The 14564-nt window shown below is 70.8% G+C and overlaps 3 protein-coding genes across 3 annotated transcripts; 1 reads left to right on the top strand and 2 right to left on the bottom strand.

Annotated features, from left to right (window-relative positions):
• Nucleotides 1–3433: 3433 nt before the first annotated feature.
• AURANDRAFT_28678 (hypothetical protein) lies at nucleotides 3434–3946 on the bottom strand (the record flags this gene model as incomplete). Its single annotated transcript, XM_009040232.1, has 1 exon — nucleotides 3434–3946. The coding sequence occupies one exon, from the start codon at nucleotides 3944–3946 to the stop codon at nucleotides 3434–3436; it is 513 nt and encodes a 170-aa protein (XP_009038480.1).
• A 2905-nt stretch (nucleotides 3947–6851) lies between these two features.
• On the top strand, nucleotides 6852–9528 carry AURANDRAFT_65398 (hypothetical protein; the record flags this gene model as incomplete). Its single annotated transcript, XM_009040304.1, has 2 exons — nucleotides 6852–7903; nucleotides 7989–9528. The coding sequence occupies 2 exons, from the start codon at nucleotides 6852–6854 to the stop codon at nucleotides 9526–9528; spliced, it is 2592 nt and encodes an 863-aa protein (XP_009038552.1).
• A 149-nt stretch (nucleotides 9529–9677) lies between these two features.
• AURANDRAFT_10731 (hypothetical protein) lies at nucleotides 9678–11294 on the bottom strand (the record flags this gene model as incomplete). The annotated part of the gene is made up of 2 exons (XM_009040231.1): nucleotides 9678–10469; nucleotides 10668–11294. Coding segments are annotated over 2 exons (1419 nt in total), but the record flags the coding sequence as incomplete, so codon positions are not given.
• Between the last annotated feature and the right edge of the window lie 3270 nt (nucleotides 11295–14564).

Raw genomic sequence — 14564 nt, 5'->3', positions numbered from 1 at the left:
CGTGGGTCAGCTCCTCGCCGTCCTCCCAGAGCGTGTCGAAGGTCCCCGCGGCCTCGTCGACGGCCGTGACCTCGCCGGACCAGAGCTGCGCGCCGTAGCCGCGGAACTTCTTCTTCACGGGAGCGCCGACGACCAGACCCGCCGTGTCCGGCGGCGGGCGCGTCGCCTTCGCGGGCGCCTCCGCGAGGTCCAGCATGGCCGGCGCGTCGTTGATGCGGTGCGTCGTCTCGCTGCCGTCGCTGGCCCAGGTCACGACGAAGTCGGCGTCGCCGACGCGGTCGACGCGGCCGTCCCAGAGCGTTTGGCCGTAGCCGTGGAACTTGCGCCTCACGGCCGCGCCGGCGGCGAGGCGCGCGTCCGCCGCGACGTTCCCGCGCTTCCGCGTCGTCGGGGACACGTACGGCGTCTCCTCCACCTCCTCGTCGTCCTCGTCGTCGGACGAGACCATGGCGCGCGAGAAAGCTGCCCGCGGGCTTTTAGGTTTCGGATTGAAGCCACCTTGAACTTGGATTCCTCCCCGGGCCCGGGTCCGGCAGCCGCAAGGCCTGGTGCCGCGTACATCCCTTGGGGGAGGCCCTCTAGCTAAAATCCCGCCTCGCCTAGAACGTAACGTGTTACGACTCGGCGCTCGCGAAGAGGCGCGACGAGGGCGAGGTCCGCGTGGGCGTCGCGACGGGCGGCCGCACCTGGGCGTGCCTCGGGGCGGCGTCGGCGTCGTCGAAGACTCTGAGCGCCGCGGAGGGGCTCCGCAGGATGTCCACGAGGGACAGGCTCCGGCTCCGGCGCCGCGCGGCGCCCCAGTCGCGCGCCTTCGGCGCGCGCGCGGCCTTGCGAGCGTGGTCGAGGTCGGTCTGGGACTGGGCGTGGCCGACCTTGGCCTCGATGAGCTGCGCCTCGACGTCCTTGAGGTGGTCGCGGTTGCGCTGCAGCGTCGCCTTGAGCGCCGCGAGCTCGCGCCGCAGCGCCCGCGCGGTCTCGCAGGCGCCGTCGCAGGCCGGCGACGACCGCTGGTGCTCGAGCTCGTCGGCGCGGCGCCGCTGGGCGAAGAACCGCTTCTCGGCCTCGACGGCGCGCCGCTCCTGCGTCGCCGCCGCCGTCACCGCGACGGTCTCGCGGCGCTCCGCGGCGATGGCCCGCCGGCTCCAGCGATCCAGCGACGCCTCGAGCGCGCTCAGGCGCGCGTCGAAGCCCGCCTGCCACTTGGCGTCGCCGATCTCCGAGTCCGAGGCGTCGGAGGTTTTCGACGCGCGCCGCGACGGACTGTCGGCGCTCTCCAGCGTCTTGAGCGGCGAGCCCTGCGCCAGCGCGAAGGAGCAGCGGTTCTGCACGCGCGTGATGTTGCGGAAGCGCGACCGCGGCCGCGGGCTCTTGGTCGGGCTGCCGCCGACGTCGACCATGGCGCCCTCGGCAGGACTGGCGCCATCGACCATCGGGCAGCCTGCACGGCAAACATCAGCCAAAGCCGGCGGGCGATGTGCGAGCTATCGGGCCTCTGAGCGAGCTTCCGAGCCTCCGAGCCAACACAACTCCGCTCGCCTTCAGTCCGATGCCGTCGGACGAGCGGTTCAACGCGGAGCTCGCGGTGATCTGCGAGGGCATCACGGCGGACCCGACCGCGGCGCTGCGCAAGGCCGAGGGGTCGTCGAGCTCCCTCTTCCAGCAGCTGCACGAGCGCGCGGCGGGCGCCGGCGGCCTCGCGCTGCCGCGGCGCCGGCGCGCCCTGTTGAGCCAGTGCGCCGTCTTCCTCGACGTCCTGCCGGCCTACCGCGTCCGCGTCGCGACGGCGGCGGAGAAGGCCCAGCCGCAGACCAAGGAGGTCAAGGAGCTCCGGGACCGCGAGGAGCGGCTGCTGCGCGCGTACACGGCGCACCTGCGGCTCCTGCGCGCGTCCTGCGCGGGCGACGGCGACGCGCTGACGCCCGCGGCGGTGAAGTGTCTGGGAGCGTTCTTCGCGGGGCGGCCGCACTTCAACTTCCGCGACGACCTGCTGGCGCTCCTCGCGCCCAAGGCGGACCACGCCGACGCCGCCGTGCGCCGGAACGCCCTGGACGCGCTCCGGCGCGCCCTGCGCGACGACGCGTCCGGCGACGTGACGCTCGTCGTCGCGCGGGCGGTCGCCAAACTCGTGCGGGACAAGTCGTGCCGGCTGCGGAGCGACGGGCCCGTCGCGCTCCTCGCCGACGACGCCAAGCTCGCCAAGGCCATGGACGACGAGGCCTTTCTGGAGAAGAAGCACCTCGCGGCGAAGGCGCTCAGGAAGCAGCCCGCCAAAGCCAAGAAGCGCAAAGGCGTGACGTTCGAGGAGCGGCAGGCCGCCGCGCGGGACCTCAAGCTCAGCGAGGCCGTCGTCGACGGCGCGGAGTGGCGGCGCACGCAGCGCCTCATCATCCACGAGGTCGGCCTCGTCGTCGGGCGCGTCGTATCGGCGGCGGCCGACGAGTCCCAGGACAAGGCGAGGAGCCACGTCGCGACCAAGGCCCGCGCGTTGCTGCCCGCGGCGCTCCGCGGCCTGCAGCGCATCTCGCGGTCCGCGAACGTCGACGTCATCTCCGGGTGTCTGGAGCGGGTCCGGACGTTGGCGGGCCTCGAGACGCTCGACGCGGCGTGCGCGCTCGAGTGCGCGCGCGCGGCGCTCGCGACGACGGCCGGCGACGGCGCCGTGCTCGACCTCGACGACGACCGGTTCCACGACGGCGTCTTCCGCGCGCTGCTGCGCGTCGCGGCGGACGGCGGCGGCGACGACCGGGCGGCGCTCGAGTGCCTCGCGCGCGACGCGACGGACGCGGCGCCGGCGGCGCGCGCCGCGGCGCTCCTGCGGCGGTCGCTGCTCTTCGCGCTGCACCGCGACGACAACGCGGCGGCGCTGGCCTTCCTGGGGACGGCGCGCAAGGCGCTGGCGACGGCGAAGACCGCGGACAGCCTCCTCGACGACGACGAGGCGCGCGGGCCCTACGCGACGCTGCCGCCCTACGACGCGCGCGCGCCGACGCTCGAGCGCTGCGGCGCGCTGGGTACGCCGGCCTTCGAGCTGCTGCCCCTGGCGCGCCACTACGACCCGCGCGTCCGCGCGCTCGCGAAGCGGTGCCTCTCCGGCGCGGCGCTCGCGCCGCGGGAATTCGACCCCAAGGCGCTCCTCGACCAGCCGCGCTTCCAGTGGGACGGCGACCAGCCGCACAAGGACGAGGGGCCGCCGCGGAAGGAGAAGCGGAAGCAGCGGGGCGGCGACGACAAGGTCTTCGAGCCGCCCAAGGCCGCCGGCGGGCCCGCGAAGAAGAAGCAGCGGCGGAAGAAGGGTCCCAAGAACGCGGCCCGGCCGCCGCCGCCTAAGAAGTAACCCCCCGCCCTAATCATGGCGCGACTTACGAGCGGCGCTCTCGGCGGAAGTAGCCCGCCGCGCTCATCATGGTTACGCACGCGGCTCTCCCGTCGTCCTCTACGACAATCCGCCCTCGGCGATGGACGGGCACGTGCAGGGCCCCTCGGACGTGGAGATGGCCTGGCCGTCGAAGGTCGCGACGCCCCCCGCCATCGCGAGCTTCTCGGCGACGGGCGGCCAGAACTTCTTCTTCTTGACCTGGTTCGCGGTCGCGGCGTCGCCGTCGGCGCCGTCGACGAACGCGCGCTCGCCGTCCTCGGCCTCGGCCGGCGGCTCGAGGATCTCGACGACGGCCTTCTCGTCCTTGGAGCCGCAGAGGACCATGCCGAAGGAGTCGACGCCCCCGAGCTTGGCCTTGGGCAAATTCGCGACGACGACGCACTTCTTGCCGGCCAGCGCGTCGGCCTCGTAGAACGCGCGGAGGCCGCTGACGATCTGGCGCGGCTCGTCCTCGCCGATGTCGATCTCCTCGACGATGAGCTTGTCGCTGTCCGGGTGGTTCCAGGCGCTCACGATGGTCCCGACGCGCAGGTCGATCTTGCTGAAGTCGGCGACCTTCTCGTCGCTCATCATGCGGATGGTCGCGCGGCGCGGGTGCTGCGCCACGCGCGGCACGAGGGCCGCGGAGCGCAGGGCGAGGGTCAGGCTGAGCATCGACTTGAGCATCGTACCGAGAGTCGTGGCAGCTTCGGCGGCGGATCGATGCGGTGTCCTCAAGTGGACGGCTCAGCTTTGGAGATGTTCAAGGACGGCACCTTCGGCGAACGCGGCCCGCGCGCGTCGACGCCGACCGCCGAGGTTCCCTCCGGGAAGGAAGGCCCTCCGCGGCTCCGAGTACCGGTGGAGATGTGCGCCGCACAAATCGACGCGCCCGAACTCCGCGCGCGCGGCCTCGCAGACGGCGATCGCTCGCAGGCGCTGGTGTCCGGCGGCCGCGGCGAGACTGCTGGACTAACGGAGTGAAGCCGCGCTACGCCCGCGCGGAGTCGCCGCCAGCCAGCGCGTCCGAGTCCGCAACACGGCCAAGGCGTCGGCAACATTGCCACCGAATCTTCGATTGGCCAGAGACGCTCAAGAGATTGGCCAGCACACACAGGCTCTGGGCCCATATCTCTGCCACGATGCCAGGTCGCGCGGCCCAGCTCGCGCTCCTCTCGGCGGCCTGCGTGGCCGCCTACGCGCCCAGGAGTCGGACGCTGCCTCGGAGTCCGCGGCGCGCGCCGCGGGCGGCCCTGTCCATGGAGGTCGACGAGCACCACGACGCCATCCGCTGGCTGCCGCCGATCAACCCGTCGCGGCCGGACCGGGAGCAGTCGCGGCCCGACTCCATGGTGCTGCCGCTCTTCCCCCTCGGCAACGTCGCGCGCGGCCCCGGCGTTTCGACGCTTGTGAAAGACGCGCGCGCGGCCTCGCGAAACCGCCCGGCGCAGGTACACGCCGGGCAGCACGCAGGTGCTCAACATCTTCGAGCCGCGGTATCGGAAGATGTACTCCGACATCCTCATGAGCGGGTCGCGGCGCTTCGTGACGACCATGGTGAACCCGGACGGCGAGGGCGAGCTCGCGGAGGTCGGCGTCGTTCTGTACCTCGAGGACCTCAAGGAGGTGTCGCAGCAGACGAACGACGCGGTCAAGTACGTCTGCTCCCACAAGGTGCTGGACACGCGCGTCGCCATCCACGCCATCCTCAACCCCGGCGACTCGGCGACGCGCGAGACCTACATGAAGTGCGAGGTCTCGGAGCTGACGGACGACGACGAGCCGGCCGAGGACGCGGACAAGGCGCCCGCCGCGGGCGAGGCCGACGTCATGGCGGCGCTCTTCGAGGTCGCGGCCATGCAGGAGGACGGCAAGGAGGACGTGCGCTTCTCCCGCGACGCCGTGCAGAAGCTCGACGCGGGGAGGGGCGTGGGCAGCGGCAGCCTCTGGGGCGTCGTCGAGCTGTGGAAGTCGTTCCTCGACGCGCGCGCCCAGGCCGCGGGGCGCAAGGTCCAGCAGGACGTGCAGAACCGCCTCATCAAGTACCTCACGGACAAGAGCGGCGGCGAGGCCAAGGCCGGCGAGCTGCCGCAGTCCGTAAACCTCAGCGAGCTCCCGCCGAACCTGCAGCGCGACGTGAAGAACCTGCGCGAGCGCGTCATGGACGACGTCGCGCCCCTCGTCGACGAGCAGACGCGGGGCATCCAGACCCTGCTCCAGGCGGAGAGCCACGCGGACCGCCTCGACCTGTTTTTGGACATGGTCAACAAGGAGAAGAGCCGCCTCACCGCGCGCAAGACGCTCAAGGCCACGCTCGCGTCCCTCGAGGACAAGTTCAAGTGATCCATATCGGACACCGCCGCGGGGGAGGCCGCGTTCGGCCGCCCCCGACCCCCCCTGTGCACTAACGACGGTAGCGTCCGCGCGACGGCGCGGGGGAATCGGCGCGCGCGCGGCGGTCCTGCGCTTCGGCGTCCGACCGCCCGGCCGGGATGGACGGCCCTTGGTGCTTCTAGAGGCGACGAACGAGTGAACTCGGGCTTTGGGGTCTGGGGTGGTAAAATTTAAACCAAACCGACTGGGGCGTACTCGGGGGGACCTCGGGTGACTTCCCCTGGGTCCCGGGCTAGTTCCTGGCACCTATTTTCTGGGCCAGTCGGTCGGTCGGTCGGTCGTCGTCGTCGTCGTCGTCGCCGCCGCCGCCGCCGCCGCCGCCGCCGCCGCCGCCGCCGTCGTCGTCGTCGTCGCGCGCGCGGGGGAGTTTCGAACCTAATTCAGTCGCAGGGCGACCGTAGACAGGTGATGAGTTGCCCCATGCCAGCTGTCACGGCATATGAACCCGGGGATGCAAAAATCGAGTGGGGGCGCGCCCCGCAGTCGCAGTGATCGACAGTCTCGCCGCGGAAGGCCGCCAGCAGGATGTTTTGCGCTCTCGAACCCCGGCGTCGCTGTCCGGCGCAGCACGCGCGCTTTTCGTGCACCACCTAGCGCAAAACGGCGCGGCGCCGGCGCATCACATCATCGCAGCGTTATCCGACGGTCGAAACGATGCAGTTTTGTACGATTTCGATGAGGTTTTCGATTACTACTTCAATAAATTAACCCACACGCGTTTGCTTGCTACGAGCCGGGGTCCTCACACTTAATTCACCGGCCGCGGTGAGCTTACGGCGCCCGCCGTCGGAAGCGGTTGGTGGTCCAAGTAAGCAAAATCTTACCGATGGCGACGCGCGGTGGAAAATTCCAGAGTGCTGGCGGGGACGAATGCGCAAATTTCTTAGAAAAATGTTCGCACTTAATTCGAGGGCCTGTTCCACGCGTCCAAACGCGTCGGTTTCTGAGGGCTAGGATCAACGCGGGTTAAGTTGTCCTCCCCGGAACCCCTCAGCTCAAGTCAGCTCAACATAACGCATGCGTGCGGACGGTGTGTTCAACATCGATGATTGAACAAATATTGAAGATTAAAAGGGCGCGATGAGCACATGACTGCGTGACCATGCGCGGCGTCATCCTCCTGGGCGCGGCGCTCGTCTGCCGCGGCGTCGAGAATGCGCTGCACGACTCGCGCGCGGCCCTCGGCGACGCGGTGCCGTGCTGCGGCTACTGCGACCCGGGTCTGCCCTGCCCGCCGAGCATGCGGCGCGGCGCGTCGCCGACGACGCTGTCCTGGGACGCGTTCGCGAAATCCGGCGCGGCGACGATCCCCTGCGGCACGCGCGTCGTCGTCGACGGCGGCGACGTCGCGGCGCCCGCCGGCCTGCGGGTCGAGGGCGAGCTCGCCTTCGCCGATAGGGACGCGACGCTGACCGCGCCGTTCGTCTACGTCTGCGGGACCTTCAGCGCCGGCACGCTGGAGGCGCCGCGCGCCGCAAAATTGGACGTCGTGCTGACCGAGGGCGCGACCCTCGACGCCGACGGCATCGACTACGGGTCGTCGGCGTTCGCGGTCTTCGGCGGACTCGTCTTCCTCCGCGGCGCGGCGTGCGGCGACGCGCGCGCGTTCGCGGACCGGGCCGCCGTGCTGAACGGCGACGTCCCGCGGACGACCTGGGCCCGGCTCGCGTCGTCCGCGCCGGCGGGCGCGTCCGCCGTCGCGCTCGACGGCGCGGCCGGCGCGCCGCCGTTTGCCAAGGGCTCCCGCGTCGTCGTCGCGTCCACGGACTGGGACGACGCGCAGAACGAGGTCCGGACCGTCGCGAACACCGACGGCGCGACGCTGGCGCTCGACGCGCCCCTCGCCTTCCCGCACGGCGGCGAGCGGCCCTTCGCCGCGGAGGTCGCGAGCTTGTCGAGGAACATCCGCGTGCGCGGCTACGCCGGCTGCGAAGCTCGAAAGCCCAAGCCGCGCTGCGGCCACTTCGTCGTCAGCCACACGCCCCACGGCGTCGTCTGCGGCGTCGAGTTCACGAACTTGGGCGCGCACACGACGCTCGGCAAGTATCCCCTGCACGCGCACATGTGCGGCAACGCGTCGACACTCGCGTTCGTCGCCAACGCCGTCCACGGCACGCACCTGTGCCGAATTCAAATCTTCAACTCGACTTCAATGTGAGCGTACGCGACAGTTTCGACGCAACCTTTTCGGCTGTGCTTCGAGAACTCGACGAGAGCAATCGATTCGTCCAAAAATCAGCCGAATCGACTTCGATGTGACCGAGCTAGAGAATTCTCAAGTTTGGTCAGGACCACCCAAACCAGTGGTTGAATTCGGCACAGGCACGCACCACCGGTCCCTCGTCGTCCACGGCACGAGCGACGCGCTCTTCGCCTTCAACGTCGCCCACGACGCGCAGGGCCACGTCTACGTCTTCGAGAACGGGCTGGAGCTGAGGAACGCGGTCGTCGAGAACTTCGGCGCGGGCGCGCGGCCGCCGGACCCGCCCTGGGCCTGCCCCGGGGCCCGGTGCGCGGGCGCCGGCGGCTGCAGCTTCGGCGTGGGGGCCACCATCGAGGCCTGCGGGAGCCGCGACGACGGCCACGCGGAGATCTTCTGGTTCGCGAACCCGGAGAACGACGTTTTGCGCAACGCGGCCGTCGGCGGCCACCGGTCCGCGTTCTCCGTCTACCCCGTCTTCGCCGGCCCGCTCGTGCGGCGGCCCGACGAGCAGCGCCGCGCGGGCCTCGACGAGCGTCTGGTGGGGTGGCTCGACGCGCTCGGCGACCACGGCACGTCCTACAAGAACGGGCCCTACAAGGCCGCGCGCCGCGCGTTCCTCGGGGACACGCCGCCGCACGTGAGGGCGCAACGGGGCAACCTCTTCTACCAGAACACGTCCGCGCTGCACCTCGAGTTCGCGCGGCCGGGGACCTTCGCGGGCAACGTCGCGCACTCGACGCGCATCGCGTTCCACGTCTACCCGCAGTGGAGCCCCGCGTCTCTGAGAAACGACGCGGCGGCGGCGACCTGGACGGATCTCGTGGCCTACAAGGTCTCGGGCGTGGCCGTGCGCGCGAAGACGCGGTGCGCGGGCCCCGAGTGCTTCGTGGTGGACCGGCTCACCGCGGGCTTCGTGTCCATGGTCGCGCGCGCGCGCGACGTCGAGAGCCGTTTTTCGGTGGCGAACCTCGCCTACGTCGACGCGGACGGCGGCGCCGTCGCCGCGGGCGCCTGCGGCGCGCCGGCCCTCGAGAAAGCCGCGCGGGACCCCGCCGAGTACTGCGGGAGGTCCGTGCATCGGGTGCGGTACGCGACGCCGCAGGGTTTCAAGTACGCGGACTGCGAGACGTGCCGCGGCGGCGCCGCGGCGTCCATCTCGCCCGCCGAGGCGGGCGCCGACCACCGGAGCCACCCGGCGCGCGCGTTTCACTACCAGCGGCGCCACTGCGACGCGCCCTACTGGGCCTTCAACTTCGACCGCGCGTCCATCGACGCCGGCATCGCCGAAAAGTGCGCGCTCCGCGGCGCGTCCTACGACGCGGCGCAGGATCTGAAGTCCTGCTACGCGGACCGCGGGCCGCTGACCTTCCGCAACAAGAAGAGCGGGACGCGCCTCGTCGGGCCGACGAGCCTCAACGCGACGATCCTCGTCGACGCGGCCTCCGCGGCCGCCGTCGACGCGTACCGCGCGAGGCACGCGGGCGGCGCCTGCGCGCACGACCGCCTCTCGCCCGGCCTGTTCACGCGCGCGGACCCGCTCGCGGACTGGGCGCGGCGCTTCGCCGCATCGGCCTGATGGCCTCGCGCCGCGGACTGTCTCCCGCTCCCCCACGCTGTTGGACTGTGATGTGTCGTGTCTCTCGCTTCTCCCCCCACCTCTCCGAGCTTCGTCTCTCGCATCCCCAGCGTCCTAACACTTCGTGCTTTAGCGGCCGCCTAGAAGCGCGTGATGTCGCGGCCGAAGACGCGCGTCCGGAGCCAGTCGCCGATGACGAGGAGGCGGTTCCGCGGCGACACCTGCTTGGAGATGTAGACGGAGCGCCAGAGGCCGAAGGCCGCGCGGCCCGCGGCCTTGACCCCCAGGTCGCCGTCGCCGAGCGCGACCTGCGCGAGGGCCTTGCCGTCGCCGACGTAGGCGAGGATGCCGAGGTTGAGGAACTGGAAGGGCCGCGCGACGAGGTGGCCGTTTCGCTCGTCGCAGAAGAGCTCGTCGAGCCGGCGGTCGTCGTCCGCGGCGCCGCGGGGCCGCGACGGCTCGGGTTTTGCGAGGTCGTAGTCGGGGCCCAACTTCAACAGCCGCGCGAGGTACTCGCCCTGCTGGGCCGCGACCTGGGCCGTCGCGGGGAGCGTCGCCTTGGTCTCCGCGGCGAAGTCGACGACGTCCGCCGCGCAGTCGCCGATGGCGAAGACCTCGCCCGGCGGCGCGCCGAGCACGCGAAGCCACGCGTCGACGCCGAAGCGGCCCCGCGCCCAGGCTTGCGCGTCCCCCTGGGCGCCGTCGGCGCCCAGGGCCTTGAGCGTGTCCGTGACGACGCGCGTCGGCCCGTTGCCCGTCGCCCAGACGCAGAGGCCGTAGGGCAGCGGGTCGTCGCCGCCGAGGAGCACGTGCGTGCCGTTGACCTCCGTCACCGCGGCCCCCAGGCGGATGTCGACGCCCTTGATGCCCCCGCCGTTGCGGCTCTTCTCGAGCTCGCCGACGGCGACGTCCCGCAGCGACGCGTCGAAAGCGCCGAGCACCTGGGCGGGACAAGAGAGATGCAACGTCGCTTCGACGCGAGCGTTCCGCGCGCGCGCGTTCCGGAAAAAAAGCATCCACGCGTCGAGACCGTTCCGAGAGATGATCGCTCGTCCAAAAATCAGCCGAAACGAGTGGAAAACGGCCGAGAGAGGAGCCTTTGAAGTTGGGAAGTTCTCTTTTCCCGCCCCGCCGAGCACCGTCGTCGTCGCCTCGAGCAACGTCACGGACGCCTCGCCGACGAGCTTCGGGTAGAAGGCTAACGCTTCCGACTCGAGGAAGTCGAGCAGTTCCCCGCAGAACTCGACGCCCGTGGGCCCCGCGCCGACGACGGCGAAGGAGAGCGCGCGGCGCCGCTCGGCGTCGCTGAGCGTCGGCAGGTTCGCGCGCTCGAAGCAGTTCCCGAGGCCCTGGCGGAGCGCGTCGGCGTCCGCGATCTGCTTGAGGAAGAGGCAGTGCTCGCGGACGCCCGGCACCCCAAAGGTGTTGGTCGTGGCGCCCGTCGCGCAGACGACGACGTCGTACGGGACCTCGAACTCGTCGATGGAGCACTGCGACCCCTCGCAGACGACGGCCTCGCAGACCACCACTTTACGCTCGACGTCGATGCGCGTCGCCGTCGCTTCCAGATAATCCACGGCGCCGTTGATGGACCGGAGCGGCTCGCAGATGGACCGGTACTCGACGGTCCCCACGGACGCGCCGGCGAGCATCGGCGTGAAGAGGAAGTAGTTCCGCGGCGAGACGACCGTCACGCCGCCGCCGTAGCTCTCCCCCAGCGCCGACACGAGCGCCGCGGCGCCCCAGCCGCTCCCGAGCACGACGACGCGCTCGCCCCGGCCGCGCCGCGCGCCGCGCCGCCGGTAGTTGGCGTCGCCGAGGCGGTCCGCGGCGAAGCCGAGGCACCGCTCGGCGACGAGGCCCGCGAGCGCCAGCTGGCTCGGCGCCGCCACGGGCTGGTAGCTGCTCGACACGGGCGGCAGCGAATCCGACGACTCCTCGTTGCGCAGCGCGATCTCCTCCCGCGCCGACTCCTCGCTGCTGCTCCGCCGGAGCACCTGCGCGACCGGCGCGGGCCGCGGCGCCACGAAGGCGTCGGCGACGCCGCAGACCAGGACGGCCAGATACATGGACGACGACCGCATGGCTGCGGACGCTCCTGGCGGCGTCGAGCACGACGTCGACGGAGGTGGCTGCCTCGCTTCAAGCAAGAGCGGCTCGAAAAGGAGCAGTCGAGCACGAGTACTAGTCGATCACCGAGCTTGCGCTCCCGCTCGCTCGAGGCCTCGCGAGGTCACGGGGAAAGTTCCCACGTACCCTCCATTGCGCCGTCCAATTCTGGAACGCCTATCTCCCACAGGGCGGACCCTTGCATTTTGGCATGTTCCATAGGGTCCGGGAGGGGGAACTCCAGCATGGTTTCCCCAGACGGTCCGTGGCGCCGGCCGGGAGGGCCTCGAACAGCGAGCCGACCGAAGAGCCGCGCCCTCGAGACAGGAAGTCACAAAGAAAATTAAATGAGCACTAAGAGCACCTCCAGGACCTAAGTCGTCTTAACCAACACCATTGAAGGTTTCCTGCAAGTGGGTTTGATGAGCTCGATTTTTGGCGCCCGGGCTGCCAAGCGGTGGGAACTGATGGCATCCACGACGCCCCCCTAGGCGCATCGTGTTTCGAGAGCGTCCGCGCGCCGCGTCGGCCATGGCGCGGCGGTTCTGGGCCCCGCTCACGGCCGCGGGCTCCGTGCTCTGCATCGCGGGCTGCGGCCTCGTGCCGCTTGTGACGTACCTGCGCAACGAGGGCGTGCGGAGCGCGCTCGTCGTCGACAGCTACGACGCCTGGGCGGACAAGCACACGGGCATCGACCATCCCTACGACGTGAAGCTCTGGAACGTGACGAACTTGCTGGACGTGCTCGAGGCCGGCGCGAAGCCCCGGTTCGACGAAGTGAGCTTCCGTTTGACGTACGTCGAGGAGTGCTACGACCTCGAGTGGGTCGACGACCGGGCGAGCTACACCTACGGGAGCTGGTGGAACTACTACCCGGCGGACGACGGCGAGGCCGCGCGGCTCAACGCGTCGGAGTTCGTGCAGATCAACCCCGTGTATTTGGGAGCTATAGCGGACTTTGGGGGCTCGGAGGCGGCCCTGTTCACGGGCCTGGGCTACGTCGTGCTCGCGAACGTCGTCGCGCTGCTCGAGGGTTTTGTGGATGGCGTGCGTTATTATTCTGTGCCGACGTACCTGGCGAACGTGCGGGATACGTTGCTGTCCGGCTACGCGGCCTACTTTCCCGACGCGGCGTCCGTCGCGGCGCAGTGGGGCGCCTTTGCCGTCGTCGGCGCGAGCCTGAGCACGCTCGACGCGTCGCTGACGACCTTCGACGTCGGCGCGGTGGGCAACGGGACCTACGTCGCGCTCTGGAACGAGGCGACGCCGTATTCGCTGTTGACCGCGGCGGGCTACGAGGTCTGGCTCGGCGCGCTCGGCGGCGACGCCGACGCCTACGGCGCCGTCGCCGCGGCGTTTGGCACCGGCGACGCGGCCGCCGTGCTCGCCTGGCTCGGCGCGTTGATCGACGAGAGCAACCCCTACTACCTCGGCGCCGTCGCCGCGGCGCTCCCCGCCGGGACCGCCGCGGCCTCCTGGGAGGACCTGCGGGACCTCCAGTTCGCCAACGGCACGCTGACCGCGGCGCTCTACGGCGTCGGCAGCGTCCTGTCGCTGCGCCTCGCGGACGCCGTCGTCGTCGCGCCCGAGCTCGGCGCCTACGCCGCGGCGGTCGGCGCGCCGGTCGCGCTCGACACCGCCGAGGCCAACGCCTTCCTGCGCGTCTACGCGAACGCGACGCTGAGCCTCGGGCTGGCGACGGGGCTCTACGCGGCGTCGCTCGGCGACTACTCCGTCTTCGCGGACCCGACGTACGTCGCCACGGGCCTGACGGCGTCCAACGCGGACCTCTACGCCGCCTACCTCTTCTCCTACCTGCCCGAGAGCTTCTTCCTCAAAGGCGCCGTCGTCGGCTACGAGCGGGACTGGACGACGGCGCTGGCCGACCCCGCGGGGTTGCTCCCCGGGTCGCTGGCGCTCAGGAGCGACGGCACGGGCCGCTACAACAGCGGCCTCTTCACGCGGCGCACGGCGCGGGAGATCTTGTTCGGCTACGACGACGTCATCTTCTCCCTCGTGCCGCCGGAGCTGTCCACGCGCCCGCTGGCCTACAACGGCGTCATGGGCAAGCAGTACGACGACATCGAAGCGCAGGAGGCCGCGGGCGCGCCGCTGACCTACGGCCTGAAGACGGGCAAGGACCACCTCGACGACGTGGGCCAGTACACGCTCTGGCGCGGGATCACGGAGGTGGAGGACCGGTCCGACATCCCGAACAAGGACGGGTCGTCCTACACGTGCGCGACGTACGCGTCCCAGGGCTACGAGTCCTGCGCGGTGTGGCTCGACGCCGTGACCATGGCGGGCCTGTCGACGTCCCAGGTCGGCCCCTTCCGCCACCAGAACCGCAAGGCCATCGAGATCTGGTCCACGGAGGTCTTCCGGCCGCTGACGCTCGTCCACGACAAGGAGGTCACGATCCACAAGGTCAAGGCGGGCAAGTACGTCTTCGAGGACGACCAGTTCTACAGCGGCGACTGCGCCTACGACCCCTGCGACGATCCAACGCGGCCTACCGCATGGCCGGGCCCGCGTACGTCGCCCCGATGGCGACGACGCAGGGCGGCGCGCCCGCGGCCGTGTCCTTCCCGGCGCTGGGCAAGGTCGAGGCCCGGTTCCGCGAGGACCTCTTCGACGGCCTGCCGGACTACTCGAAGCGGTCCCACGGCTCCTACGTCGCCGTCGAGCCGATCACGGGCGTCTTCATCGAGGGCCACAAGCGCGTCCAGTACAACTGGAACCTGGACGCGGCGATCCAGTCGGCGGCGCTCTGGGCGAACGTCTTCGCGCGGGAGCCCGCCTACGCCTGGCCCCACCTCTGGATCGACGACGGCGACGAGATCACCGCGGACCAGGCGAAGCGGTTCGTGCGCAAGGTCTACGCGCCGGTCATGGTCGCCTGGGCCTTTGCCATCATCGCGGGCTGC

The sequence above is a fragment of the Aureococcus anophagefferens genome (genome assembly GCF_000186865.1).
Source record: "Aureococcus anophagefferens unplaced genomic scaffold AURANscaffold_14, whole genome shotgun sequence".
In the NCBI taxonomy this organism is placed as follows: domain Eukaryota; class Pelagophyceae; order Pelagomonadales; family Pelagomonadaceae; genus Aureococcus; species Aureococcus anophagefferens.
The sequence above is the reverse complement of the archived record's forward strand: the minus strand, read 5'-3'. Positions and strand labels throughout refer to the sequence as shown.